The sequence below is a fragment of the Rhyacophila brunnea genome, unplaced genomic scaffold (assembly GCF_057557595.1).
Source record: "Rhyacophila brunnea isolate RB1 unplaced genomic scaffold, BYU_Rbru_1.0 scaffold_4, whole genome shotgun sequence".
Lineage (NCBI taxonomy): Eukaryota > Metazoa > Arthropoda > Insecta > Trichoptera > Rhyacophilidae > Rhyacophila > Rhyacophila brunnea.
Window position 1 is genome coordinate 49,715,844 of NW_028233068.1, and position 16,471 is coordinate 49,732,314.

The 16,471-nt window shown below is 30.2% G+C and overlaps 1 protein-coding gene across 1 annotated transcript in view; it reads left to right on the forward strand.

Moving 5' to 3' along the window:
- Nucleotides 1-6,111: 6,111 nt before the first annotated feature.
- Nucleotides 6,112-16,471, forward strand: part of LOC147067478 (uncharacterized) — a 135,750-nt gene continuing 125,390 nt past the window's right edge. Inside the window, exons 1-2 of the mRNA XM_085953609.1 lie at nt 6,112-6,277; nt 7,404-7,442. Coding sequence (XP_085809735.1) covers nt 6,112-6,277; nt 7,404-7,442 — 205 coding nt within the window. The remainder of the gene's footprint in view (nt 6,278-7,403; nt 7,443-16,471) is intronic.

Sequence of the window (16,471 nt, forward strand, 5' to 3'; positions counted from 1 at the left end):
TATGTTTGATTGTATGATACTTCTTTTTTCACTTGTAACACTACATCAAAGCGATTTAATCTCAATGAAACCAAGAAAATAAATATATGTGCATGGAAATTTGATGTCTTCTACGAATGAATTTCTAATGCGAAATACGTTACTGCTTACTGCTTAGCCTAAAAAACTTATTTATCAGCTTAACTACTTTGGGGTACGTATCTTTATCAAAAGGTTTCTTTCACCTCTTGAACCTAAACACAATCAATATACAATGTAATATTATTATCGACATTGATCCTTATCATAAAATAGATGTCTATACAGTATACTCCCACGATAGCGTAGTTGATAGAGGAGCAGTCTCTGAAGCCACGGGTTGCAAGTCCTGGCCGATCTGCTGATAAAAAGTCATGTTGTTTTTCAATGTGTGATTAATTTAATGCTAGGACCCAATGGGCTAGATTTAGACAAAATACTTGCATTATTACTCGCAAAAAAAACTTGTTAATATAACCTACACTTTGGTAAGGTATATAATGTACCTACTCCGTTTGGGAGTGAAAACGGTATTTATTTAACTATTTTTTGATTATGTATCCATATAAACCAAAATAATTTGAATATGGTGTATGAGAATTACTATCGTGGAGATTTTAAAAACAACATTATAATGTAATGTTGCTAATCTCTGCAGTAGGTATAATATGCACAAGGAGAAATCCTTCGCTTTAAATTGAATGGAACCCTACGGCACGATTACAGGTTTTATGTCAATACAAATAAAGTATATTAAATACTTGACTCAACATTGGAATATTTTAAGAATAATATTATTTTCATAGAAGAATGGGTATGTATATTACTGTAACATTATACAGGAGAAAATAGCAGGTGCTTTTAAGAAAGTTCATAATAATATATGAACGTGACTAATATATTATATAATATAATATATACCATAATTTTAAACATTTGATAATTGATACACCTTATCACAAAGCAATCCCTAAATATGTATACCAAATAACTACGATGTGAAGAATGAATAATTTATTGTAACGAATTTATCTACTTATAACCAAATATCGTTTCAATTTTACCTATTCAAAGTAAATAAATAATTTATTAAAGATTTTATTTCCTAACTATATACAAGAATTAAGAATCTATTTTTCTTTACATAAATAATTAAGTACAAGATAAAAAGAACTTTTCATATACAACGTTTTTAAATTTTCTGTTGAATCGTATAACTTGACTTAACTAGCTTAAACGTTCAAAAAAAATTGTACTTGATAGAAATAATGAATAATGAAATGTCATTTCATATTTATTTCCATAGTAACGCACGTATATATTATTTAATAATTTAGTTACTAGGACCTCCTAGCAACCAATAATGGTATCGAAATAACTTTTCATACAAAACAGAATTAACTAAAAATGAATTCAATTGTACTTAAAGATAGCTAAAAGTATTAAAAAATGCATTGGCATCGTGTTCTGATATATTCTAAAAGTTTCAAATGTCTAGCTAATCGGGAAGTTAGTTAAAAATCGATTGCACGATTTGTACCGGACAAACAACCACCGGCCAAATAAGAATACGACCTAAGAAAAACGTTGTAAAATACGTCGTTTTAAAGTAGGCTGAAGGTTTATGTTAACAGATTTTTACCAATAACAGTTATTAGCAATTTTTCCTTGAACTGTATTAAAATAATATATTCATTAAAAAAACAGAATGCATTTTAGGCTAGCAGTGAGTTCAAACAGGTGATCCATGCATACATAATATACCTACCCGTTGTAAAAATCATAGAAAATTTATATTTGAGCATAAATAAATTATTTATACGAAAGACACTTGGATCGTTAGCTTATTTGGACAAAAGCACTCAACTTGTGATCTCAACTTAACTCATATCCAACATGATTGATTTTCTTGTGAGTTATGAGTTTTCTAATACGTAGGTAGGTATATTTCTAATGCTTTTCAATAACTACTAAATATTTTTAGATTAGTTGTTATTTACATAAGTTAATGCAACTATCTTTACAGTTTTGCATAATAAAATATATCTATAACAATGTAGAGTTAATAAATAATAGCTCTTTAAACTTCGAGACCAAACTGTTTGCAGTTAATCTCTTATGTGTGTGTGTTTTTTTTTTACTAGACACGTGTCTCAAATATAAACACGACAGGAAGGATTTTCTCTAATACCTTTCACAACAAATCACAATCGATTATAAAACAATAAAATAATATTATTGGAATATCGTATCATCGCGTTCACAGTCGTCATCTTTCGTTGTAGTTTAGCCTCTACGTAAATTATTGTATTTTCTTGTAAACATTGACATTCTGTTAGAACCAATATCTGAAATTATAGTGTGGAATATTCTCATAAATATATCATACAAATTTAAATATTTGATATTTTTTTTAATGTGGTCAAAAAAACTAAATAACTACCTACATTTCAATAAGGGTGCATTTTTCAAAGACCTATTTTTGTTTGAACAGCTTGATTTAAAAAAAAACTATTATTATATTTCACACTGCAGACTTGTAGAGTGTAGACTTGTGGATGTAGGTACCTACACATACTGCAACTTCGAATGGAAATAGTTATATTCATATTACTGTAATATGTAGGTACCTAATAAATAATATTCTAAAATGTGTATTTAATCCTAACTGAAAAAATTTTGATCAAACTTAAATATCTATATTTGGTTTTCTTATTGTATCATCCCCAATCAAAGGTCAGCCACCAACATATGATAGGGTATCTATGGTCTATCAACTGCTACAAGCAGAGCTATTCTAACATTGCACTTAACCCTAAAAGCAATAAAAAGGTGATATGTCGTATTTAGGCATTTATCCCGGGAATTTAGGGAAGCTCTCAGGCGTGATATTTTATTAACACGCCCCCCCCCCCATAACCACGTTAGCCACTAGCTGTGAAATTTCTTTGAATAACACAGTTAACATATGGTACTTGATTATAATTGAATAAATTTGGAATCAAGTAAGACGTGTTAACTGTGCTAACAATTATTGTAGATAACCACCTTGTTTATTGTATTGCTCCGAGTGATATCCGTATTATTTTGCAGCAATAAAAATATCGGAAACGTGTCACAGTGTTAACTATTTAGAATAGTCATGTTAAAACAGTTCGGTGGAGACACTCGCACCGACCACGACGGCTCTTAAGCCACAAAATGGCACTCATTTAAAAATAGATACTAAATGATACAATTGTTTAACTTTGTGATTTTTCTAATTTCTTTTTTTTTCTTTTTGTTTCAGATGGACGGTGTCCTGATACACGTATCTTCATAATAAATTTCTCGTCGATTAAAGTAAAAAAATTATAGACTTAGAAATCAGTTCGGGTTGATTTATTCAATTAAATGTGTGTGATAACCAAATATCTTACAAAATAAGTCGATACAGAACACGTATATTTTTATAAAAATAATTACACTATCAGAAAAATGAAATTAGATTAGGTGCACACTATGAATATTATACACATTTTATTCAGTTACAACAGTATTATACAAACGTACATCGTGGTAGTACCCCTTAAAAGAAATATATTTTGCATTTGAATAATAACTACGACTACTATTCATCCATTTTCCTACAAGATACTACAGAAATGCAAAAATACAGTTTTTTGCATACCATCCATTCTTATCATCGAAGGTCTGCAGAACTGGGAAAATCATTGAATGATAGCTAAAAGTTTTACGAAAGAAATTAAACCTCGTTCACTTTCAAATCTTTTAAGCACCACAGTTTGAGAAACACTGATTGACGATTTGTCTTATATCGTAATTTTACTGATTTGTATTGAAATAGGCAACTTAATAATTATTTTTTATAGATTTCTTCAATATAATAATTGACATAATTATTTACTCTAGATACAAATAAGGTTCTGACAATTTAATAAGTTCAAGTGAGATATACTTTACGCTTAAAGCTTTACCGTTATAATGCGGGACAACATGTGACTGTGTTGTTGACAGTGCCAAGGCCTCTCACAGAATGATTTAAGCCGGGACGCTACATACGTAAATGCTTTTTATATAAGCATGTTATTCTTAGCATTGGATTATGTATTACATTCAATGGAATTATGTACTTATATTAAAGTAATTTTTATTTTCATATCTAATTTGTATGTTTTGGCCTGATTTATTCTCTTTCAACTCTAAGAATATTAAAAATATAAATAAATATATACATATTTATATTTTTATGATAATAATAATGGATAAGTGGAAAAAAAACTTCATTCACAGAAAGTGTAAACCAGTAAACTAGAATTTACAATCACATATTTGACTTTGAAGCGAGTGCAGGGCTCGAAATTGACCGGAGCGCACTGAAGCGCCGTTCCGGTTCGTGAACTTGGTAAAATTATCGTTCCGTCTGAGCTAGATAGGTCATATTATAACAAAAAATCTAACACACTTATTTGTATATAAAATACTCATCAAATTTGATAATTATTCTATGACAACATCTTCTTGGCTACGTGTTTAAACTGTGAACTAACATGCTCCTCCCATTTTTAACCATACCCATTATAAACTAACAAGCTCCTCCTATTTAATTGACAACAGAGCCTTCCATCACGTAGCTAAGAAGATGTTGTCGTACAATACGAGTATACTAATATCTTCAGAAAATTGTCGAGGGCTCCGGTTCGTTAAATTTTCCATTTCGAGCGCTGGAAGTGACTTTACTTAACTTGATCATCTGTATACTTCTCAACTTACTGGATTTGCGATTTCAGAGTGGATTGGCGACATTACTACATGCCAACGTATTATTAATTCATACATTTTTGATTCACGTCGCCCTTTCACTAAGTATAATGATATTTCGAAACAAAATTACCAAATTACGCAAAAAAACCATTGGCATTCCGAATGCCGAGCCAATAAAATAACAACATTGTGATTTTTTAGTCGGCTTACAAAAAATTGACGCAATTTCACTGTCAATTACATAACAACAAAGCGGTGAAACTTGTTTCCTTCAATTCAACGATTTTACGGTTGCCCACCAGTAAAACGTTATGTGACACGATCAGAAATCAATATTATTCACCTGCATTAAAAAATAATATTTCACATTGATAGAGATTGAATCGCAGAAATTCGTATTTCATTTTAATCCCACACATGAACCTAAAAGGATTATAAATGACTCAGTATTTTGATTACTCTCCCCCCCCCCCCCATGTCCTTTAAATAATAAAATTTGTTGAACATGATCGATTTCAGTACGTACCTTAGTAGTTAGTACGTACAACAGAACAACTAATAAATATAATTCTGATAGGCACCCCAATACACTATATTTTGACGCAGGGGTTTGAATGTGTGAGTGTCCTACGAAAATGAACCACTCATTATATACGTGTAATACCTTCAATTAATCACCAATGTTTAATAAGCATCAGTGCATAAACCGAGAGCAGTTGTCAGAACGATTCTTGTGTTAAAGATTATCCGATATTCTTTCACACTCGAGATCGGTTGCCTGTTACTCCACACCCGTTATGTATTTCAGTTTTCATTAATTTTGTGTTCCCTGGTACCTACATACCTTGTATACTGTACTGATAGAATATTTTATGTGATAACACACTTTCTATAACAACAAAATCACGACATATTAAATTATCATTAGGGCTTAGAGGGTATGGAAGACTATTCAATTTGGATTTATCTAAAATTCATTTTTTCAGAGTTAGGTTATGTTTTATAGGGTAATAATGACAACTTTTATTCAATTTGTAAACATAAATAGTTAATAGGAATATATATACTATGATTTTTCTAACGTCTATCAATTGTATATATAACTAAAATATATACTGTGTTCAATTGTTGGTTAAAAGTATTAAATTTAATGGTTAAATTTTACAGTTCTTCAGTGAATCATCCTGCATACAAATGCATTAAAATAAAGGAATTATTTTTTTTACGTCCGACGATAGTGCCGGGTATTTTTCACCCAGTGTAAATCAATCATCAAAAGTGTTAAACCAGAGTGAAACATTCTTGGAGGATTCCTCCAAGATAGCGGCCATGGAGCTGCACTGCCACTCGCCCGGGCAGCAGCTCAGCGCCCTCCACGCGAGTGCGCTGGGTGTCCTCGGCTCCAACGACGGCAGTGGGCTGGACCATCACAAACACATGCTGCAGCACGCGCCAGACATGATGGGCGGCGGGGGCAGCGATCCCGGCGGTGGAGGTAAGAAAAAAAAAATTTTTTTCTAGAGAAGTTTTAAAATAACCATTTAAAAATTCACCGGCTACAAAACAATATTAGAATGCTTTTTTACAATACAATAAACTGACATGATAATGACAACCCTTATGAAGACTTGAACGCAATTAATACTATACTTAGTACTTATGTACTTCGCGGTGAAATATAAACGAATAAACAATCCATGCATAATTTGTTGGCGTTGCAATCTTTGCGTTTTTATTGCCGGATCTAGTATTTTTAAATCGACATCTAGCTTGCAAACTACGCATCTGGCGTATGGCTTTAAATCTAACGTTCTTCGATACCGCTTAAAATTTCTCACAAGGAAATCAACATGCTGAAATTAAGTAGGTACATATTTTATCTAACCAATGAATTAAATGTAACATACAATATTTAAGTGAAAACCAAATTTAAAACCTGATTATATTTGGTTGTATGATTTCGGTATTTATTAATTGGGAAACAATTAAATCTCCTTCAATAAGTATATTTTGTTTTCGCAAGCAATGTTATCAGTGATTTTTTTCTAGATGTTTTTTTTAAATTATAAGAAAATCTATTATTTTCCTGTGCCAACAAGCTTTTTTTTACCACATTTGGCATGTTTTTTGACATATATTGTATAATATTATTAATTTATCTATTCAGCTATTTTAAATACCTATCCGAATTGAAGAATCACTTTTATATTATATTTTATTTGAATGAATTCATCATAGACTCGTTATAATGGCAAACACATATGATGTGACACTTAGAAGACAGTGACCACCACAATTCTTAGAGAAGATATGGAAAGGTGAAAAAAGCTGATCCCGCTTACGGTAATAAAGAAATATTATATTATATGACATGAAGTCACTATCCGATCATTATTTTTTTGTAGTGAATAAATTTTATATAAGTATCTTCTTTTTTTCGTATGTACTTTAGTACCTAGTGAATATTGATAATTAATTGTAATGGCACTAATGTTCTTATATATATAATAATTGTAATACTGTCTTAAGATATGTAATAATTGTAAGATATATGTTTACATATAAATTCGATTCTATATGTTATATAAATATATCTATAAAACAATTTTATTTCCTTTCAGATGATGGATATCATTCTCACAACAACCAAGGTGGTGACGGTATGTAAAAATTATTTACTATTAAATTTTAAATAAACTTAAATAAATGTAGATAATAATTGAGTTGTATTGTATAATATATTATGATATCGTGTATATATTTATAAGGAAAAATGCAACTGCGCACATTGACAAATTTTATAATTATCTTTTTGACATTACAAAATTACGATCAGATTTTGTAACATATAATAATCCCTATTTAAAATCATCCCTTAGCCGTAGGTTAATAATAATACAACAACTTTCCCGCGCCAAAAAGAATACATTTTCACCGCACTTTCATTTACATCCCCTCGCTTAGGGGTTTGAAACTATGGTAAAAAAATGTTTAAACTGTGATTTTTTTAATGTAATATTTTATAGCTACTTGTACTGCAATTATCAATTAAATTAGATATATCATCATAATACAGTGTTATTTTATACACTTATTCACAATCTGTGTTAAGAATCAATTAAATGGGGGTAGGTATTATATAATATTATGTATGTATAATCAAACACTTCTCACAAAACTGTACTTATTAGAAGCAAAGCAGTATTATTTATTGGAAAACCAATAATTTTATTTGATATATCTATAGATATATATATATATATAGATCATCAACTAACTTTGGCTTACCGAAATATTTATATTGATATTATATATGTACCCACAATGAATGTAATATATTATATTATAATTATTATATATGTATCTTAAATAGTATCGATTTAGTAGTTCTTTTTTATTATATTTTTAACATTGAAATATTTTTTTTATACGAAGCGAATATTAAAAAAAGACAATAATAGGTACACTCACAACGTTTTTAAAATATTTACTCTCTAGTTGTTATATACATACAAATATTAAACTAAAATAGTATTATACTTTCAATAATACAGACAAACTCTTTTTTTTAATTATGATACTACGCCTGCCCGAACTCAGCCTCACGCAAATGGATTATTTCGAAAAGAACATACACTATATTTCTAAGATAGTTACAGACCTACAAACTTATCTGAATAATGGTATGGGGAAGCCACTGTCGAAAACTACCCAATCAAGACTCGTAACTGGACAAAATCTGACATTCGAATGAAATTTTCAAAATGGCCTCCTATGGTATTCCATTTTTGGCCATTCTACAGATAAGTTTGTAGGTCTGTAATAGCTACATACAGATCAACACCAGCAAAAGTGGCAGAGATTTTATACATGAGTACGTACGCGGATTTGTAGCTGAAAATAATAATAGCTTGGTCAGTAGGTGCTCGAAAACAAAATGTTATCGACCAATTATTCGCCTAGTTTGTCCATACTCAATATGCAAAATCCCAACAAAACCAGTGGGTATAATATTATTACGAAGTCGTATGAGTGATTCTTACGTCGCCACTAGATGGCGTTGATGGATGACTCGGATCAGCAGAGACGCAAACCACCCATGTATTTTTTATTATCATTTTCGTTATAATAATAATATTGTGTCTTTATAAAGATGGGGCGCTTTTTGATAGCGGGGGTGCAATTCTAGGGTGACTTTAGCATGCAGTGAACTTTTTGTAATGAGATTTTGTTATTGGGTAATTATTCACCTGAGTAGTTTGTGTCAACGTCTGACGGGTGATTCGAGTGCGTAAAAATGACGCCTCTCCCCCTAAAAAAGGGTTTCAGCTACCAACATAAATGTAGCATACAAACAATCACACAAGATATGAAGATATGTATTTTATTAGCTATTGCGAATAACCTCCTATGCGTGTAATACGGAAATATAAGTAAACAGATATATACGAAAATAAATTGACTGATTCGCATTATTAATAATATTGTTCGACGTCGACTATCATCGACTAATGCCTGAAATCATATTGTTACAAGTTCATTAGTTTCTTTTCTTTTTAAATATTATTAATAAGATAGTCTACTGCAAATATATTATTATGTTAATACAAACAATGAATAATTCGATAAACTGCGCAAGTGTCATCAACATTTGATCAGTAGTTTTTTGAGCTATAGCCAACGTTAAAAATGGACCGGAATGCGAATTAAATAGTGCATTCCGGTCCGTAAATTACAAGTAATAATATACAAAATAAGAAATACGAAACTTGCCGAAATCAAAGTAAAAAAAATATTTATGTTGTGACATTGTGTTTAGTCTGTAACACCGACAGCATTAAGACCTCATCTTGCATTCTACAAGTCTAAAGACAGTTAGTTGCCTACTATACTTAATCATCTGACTTTGACAAGTATATTTCTATATAATACATAAAATTATTACAAAATATGTAAATATTTTCAGAAAATTATCCAACGCACCGGTTCGTAAAATTTTCCATTTCCAGCACTGGCTATGTCCGTACAAACTGACACTCAAATTGTATTAATGTATATACTATACTATATATATACCTATTATATTAAATATTCACAGTAAGTTCGCATGCATTACCTGAATACCCAACGATTACAGTTCTAAAATGGTAATCGTCGCTAATGTACCTATCGAAACAGAAATAACGTGTATATAAACAAAGTATGATTTAATATTTTAACTTATTGACTGCGGAGCTTTTAATTACTATTTAATTACCGCATTTAAATAACATGCTAATTATATCGAATGGCCAATTAATTTGTGTACAACAGGTATGCCGTCCGCGTTGAAAGGATTTTAACTACAGTTATAATTTCATTTGACGAATTATGTACTTACTGTAAAAGCGTACAAGACAAATTATATTTTATTGGGCGGACAGAGCCACAAATTAGTTGAAAATATTATAATGTGGGTACATTATAATATTTTGTTAGTTTTCTTTCGTATTAGATAAATATATGGAGATGTAAGTAAATATATAAAATAATGAACAAACGTAGCTACGCAATCACTTACATATTATATACCTATGTATTTTTTTTACAAAATGATCTTTAAATATTGTGAGATATAATACCGCCCACCTTTCAATAGGAAAGAATTAAAATTATAAATAATATATAAATTCTTATATAAATACAATTTATATGTTTAATGTAATGCTTTCCAGATGACATAAATTTATTTACACCCCAATGTTTAAAAATCAGGTACAACCATTGAAAAATCGAAACCCTATATTTGAAAACAAAAATAAAATATTTTAAAAAAATCTCCCGGGGGAGTTCAATTGAAGTTTTCTTTTTGCTAGGAGTATTCTATTGGATGAAATAAATTACAGTGAAACCAAAAATTAAGCAAAGCATCAGAGATGGGCAGATGAGTGAATGAGTGACTGAACAAGTGGATGGGTGAGTGGGAGTGGGAGGTAATAAGTAACTAAGCGACTTGGGATTTGCTTTTAGCGTTCAATAACTCTATTATGAAGCACTCTAACCACATCCCTAGCAAATTCAGGGCTGCCAATAGCCTACCTTTCACAGAATATTAAAATTAATGTACATAATCTATATTATTATCATCTTTTAATATATTCGTGATTTTTTCCGCGCATACATGGTCGGCAATCATTAAATTAGACACACTAAAAGGTATATATATATATATATATATATATATATATATATATATATATTTGTAATAACAAGTAAATCTAATCATTTTTTTCTATTATAAAGATTTTTTATACCAAAACATATTTTTTAGTAGAGAAAACAAATATTACTAAATTAGTGACCCCATTACCTTAAAATCGCAAGGCACTTAAGTCCCTCACTCGAATACTTGCACCTTTCTACGCACCAAACGCACCCATGGTTGAATTATACATACATAGATATCAAGTATTGCCAATCAATTCAAATTAATATTAATAACAATTAAGACTAAGAGCATACTTCAGTGAAACGGCAAATAATTTTCAACTATAGGTGCGACGAAATTTCGGACTAGCTGCCAATCGGAGAGCGATAGTCGAGCTGTGAACACGTCAATTTGTTTTGTGATGGCGTCGGGGGAATTAATTCTTAAATCGTGTAAAGATGACTAAAAAACGTTACCGATTTACTTGAAAAAGAAAACATGTCAATGAATATATTATTATTATTATTACTAATAGAATAATAAACATAACGTTAAATGGACGCATGTTGAATTTTTATGACAAATTATATTTGGTTCTGCACGCGTCCCAGCTGAAGTATAGTGTAACCCAAACTAACAAATAATCCAGTATATCGTTTTCCTCTGTATTCCTCATAACCAAACTGTACCTAGTCGTCAAATATAATATTACCTTCTGCGATACAACGACCGGTTTTAGATCCGTCGGTATTAGGATAAATCTGACAGATTCTAAATTCGCATTTTTTTTTAATACTTACATAATAATAGTTTTTAGATCCCGGACATGGACAAACCATTTGTTGTCAAGATCATTTTTGGCCACGTGGCTAAGACCCGCACTGGACTTTAGAGCTATTTCATAGTAGGTATTATTATTATTACCTACCTACATAAGTATCTTTAAATGTGTAAATCTCGCCTATTTTTTGAATAATAAAATGCCTAATTCTTGTCAAATTTGGGATCACAGAGATTATCAATATAATTTTTTATTGTAAATATTTCATTGTAATAATATCGACATTAATTATACCTACTAATGGTTTTATAAATGCTTTTAAAAATTAATGAATATAAAAAATCTTAACACCACTTCACATGGACGTACTGAAATATGACTATATTCTAAAACATTAGAGCGAGAGGTTTAAAAGAACACTATTTTATGTAATAAAACTACTTTTTGCAGTCATCAAATGTTCAAAATAAATATAAAGGATAATAAGGCATCAAAATTATGCAAATAGATTATCTACAACGTTTAAGGAATGTCCAGGATCATGCTTTAAAAATAGCATAAAAGCTCCATTTTGACGTACGCTGAGCATGTAGGCCGTTAAACAGACTTATAATGCCGTCCCCTTTCATTTTTAGTCTCAATTTATATGCAAAATACTTAGGAACATAATATATACCTAATTAGATATGTTGTACATCTCATCATTTACTGATCATTAGAGTATATTTTCTACAAAACCTCCTCTCAAACAGCGTTGTTTTTAGGTATGTGAAGGTCTGACCTGATTGGAAGCCCCAAATGATTTTTTTTTCAAATTGAGATGTCGGTACTTTCTAGCAAAGCAACCCCATCATCCGTTTCATAAAAAAGAGCCACTTCACTGCTTTCAAAAGTTGTACCTAATCAAATATAATTGTATTCGTCCATTCTTCATAACAATCCGCCCTTAAGCAACGCATGACCTGCTTACCCCCACGGGTCGTATCTGCACTTATACTTATATACTGTTCGTACATACATGTTTTATATTGAATGATAGAACTTAGTCAGCATTAATGTTATTAACCCTATCAATACAAATTTTGCCAAGTAAGTTACATAAAAGTAAAATATTGTACCTACCTAGTATTCTAAGAGGAATTTAATATAGCGATTATCAAATACAACAGTAAAAATAACGTGTATACGGAGGCTCAATAATTATTCTTGTTGGAAATGTTTCAATTTAAATATTAATACAAAAGAATATATCTACCTAATATATTTCATTAATATTTAATATAACTTAATAACGATCAGGGCCGGCTTCTTTCTGCTCGGCTGTTTAAGTATCTGGATTAAATAGTATGCATCTACGTTGCGTTACGCATGCTCAGTGACGTTCCTAAATAAAATGCTGCCCCTAGGCAGCGCCAAAATGCCACCCCATTTTTTATACCTACAGTATTTTTTATCATCATCTCATGACTCCACTATTTAAGAAATGTGTTGTTTGGATACATTACTTACAGGATACCACTAAATCTAATTTAAGCGCCATCTCTGCTCCAATAATCTAAGGTTTCAGATACATTTAAAAATACACCTAACAACTTCCAAAATTAATTCGCAAATCTGCACATGTCATTGCTGACCACCAAGGACGCGGTGTCCAAATACAACGGAAGTAAACTAGACATCGCGAACTTGATCCTTGGATAGTAATTAATACATTTTGTTTCCAACCTGTGAGCTGATTTGTTAATAAAAAGACATTTCCGTTATTACTAAGTTTAGGTACTTAACTATTTCTATATATACCTAATGATTCTCCTCGATTTGCCGCCCTTCGGGTAATTGCCGCCCCCAAACGACGCTCAATCTGCCAACCCCCACGGGACGTCACTGCACATGCTTTATTTTAAATTAACGGTCTTTGAAAGTTTGTTAATAAAACTGTGTCACAACGAACAATCCGTTGTTATTTTTTCTCCATTTCCGAAAGACATACGTATTGTCGGTCTTGAAAATTGTAAATCTGTGCCCCCTAAAATATATTGTCATGATATCAGTCCCTGGAATGCAAAATCCTTTGGCGTCAAAGGCCCGGCCACATTAGCTGATGCAAATTACAAGCGACACGGTTCGTTTTGTCCACAATAACTAACTTGTTTGAGAGACTCCGCGCGCTCTACCGTGGAGACAGAGTGCGGAGCGGCGGGGACAGAACACTGTGGAGATAGCGCACTGTGGAGTCAAAACACTCTGGCAACGTTATAAATTATAACAGTGTGGAAATCAGGGATCATGTTATTATTGTGAAGGGGACTCGGCTTCATTGAAGATCCCCTTTGCTGTTCAATCAAATTTGCTCAGTGGTTTTTTTATGACAAACTTATGTACTATATACTCATATATATTAATATTTGAAACCACACAAGTAAGTGACTGAAAGATCTTTTGATTACCGCTAATGAAAACCTTGATGGAAGATATATTGATAATATAATAAAATAATACTGTCTAGACACTAAAACAATGTTGGACACTTTAAGTTAGGTGCATAAGAAAATATTTTAAATATACCAATAATAATTGTTTTTAAATTAGTAATTCGATTTAAAAATCTCTTAGGTCTAAATAAAAATATTTTGTATCAAGTTTTCTTTTACTTTATAAAAAAGAAAATAATATACATTTATGATACATTAACATCTACATAATATATGCAGGTATGCGATTATCTTTTATTAAATGGAGTTCTATCAAGTACCTTACTAATCGATTTCTCAATTAGGTACATAATATTTTTATTTTATATGTTATCTAATACACGCAAAGCATCGCGTCAATACAATTTTCTAGATTTAAAAAAATAAACAATTATTTTAATATTAAATATAAATGGACATGACATAAAAGCTCGACGAAGATAAAATAGGTAACACAAACTTTTTGTAAAAGTTTAATATTTTTTTTAATTTTGTTCTACAAACTCTGTATTCTCCATAACGTATAGGTATTTTGAAAAAAATATCCATTGTTTTATCAATTAACGAAAAGGCAAATAATAATACTTACATACGAATAAAGTATTGTAACATTACATATTATTAGTAAATTTAGTAAATTTAATATTTTTTGAAAACTTAAAAAACATGTTTTTAATTAAGAATTAAATGTATCCTTCTTTATATTTCACATATAACATTTATATTTTTATTACTGTAATTTTGTATTTTAAATAGTAAAAATATGTAAAACCATTTTACTGTCTTTTAAAAATACAGTACATACACAAAAATACAATAATACCTTAATCGTGGTAGAAAGATATACTTTAAAACAAACTTTTCAAAACATCGAAAAAATCAAGCAAACCCCTTTAAACAAAATACTCTTCTTTTTTTGAATCTATAATATGCCTAATAATCTTAAAACAATATTTAAATTTCAAAATTTGCTGTTATCACAACAATGTAATATATAAATGTACTAGCAAATTAAATCTGTTGACGTTGATCAGACAGTCATACTTCATTCATAATAATACCATAAAAACGTGAGCCGAGTAAATTTTTGATTCAGTGCAATGCATACTTACAGTTTCAAGAAGGAACAGTTACTTATTTTAAAACCACACACCGCATTACCTCCAGAACAATAATTTTATTCAACCTTACGCAGACGCGCACTCAGAATTGAATACGCCCAATACTAAAAACGGTAAAAACAAATTTAAAAAAATGTGTTGCAAACACACGGTGTATCTAATAACAAAAACCAATAAGTCACACATAATATGGTGAAAATATCACGAAAAATATGTACCTATGTACAATTGCACACAATTTGCAACGATCTATATTCTATAACTACAAAAACCAAACAGTTACCCCTAACGCACAAAAACACAATTTACATACGACTAATATTGAATGGTATATGTATTTACTAGGTACTACATAGTATTTATGTTAATATTAAAACTAGCCATTTTCTTTAAATCGATCTTCAATGACAATTCGATTCAATGACACATAATTTCGTGATTAGACTTACCATTGATCATGACTAAAACAGTCCATATATTATTATAATCATAATATCGAATCGTATTTTTTTTTAAATCTAATACCTATTTCAATGCGTCCTATATATCATATTATATCGATTTACATTGATGAAAACTGCTATTGATTTCAAAGAAGAATTTCAATTTGCACAATAATTATACCTAATATTCTTTATAACATTTTTTTTTAAAACCTCTGTATTGTATTTTCTTTGTGTCACCGTACATTTAGTTGGTAATATCTACAAGTCATCTTAACGTATCTACAAACAAATATACTTACTAATATATTGTATATTCGCTATATGTCATTCGTGGTTGTTATCGTTAATGTTGTATTTGGTCATTTTAATTGCTACCAAATATGTTGAACAAAACTTTATTATTTATACATGTAAACCTCTCACTTTATACCAGTAATCAAGAAAGAAATCAAAATAGTAATACATAGTAACGGCCAAAAAACCAAACACCACGATGTAGGTAGATAGTATATCTGTGTTATTTTTTATCCAAATATAACTTTAGCTAGCTTTAAATTATCAATTTATAACTTATAACTTTACTTAACATTGTTTTAATTTACGTCACATAAGATTGGAAGAGAGAGAAAAATAAATATTTAAATAAATTTCATTGTTTTTTTAGAAATATTTTGGATACAAGT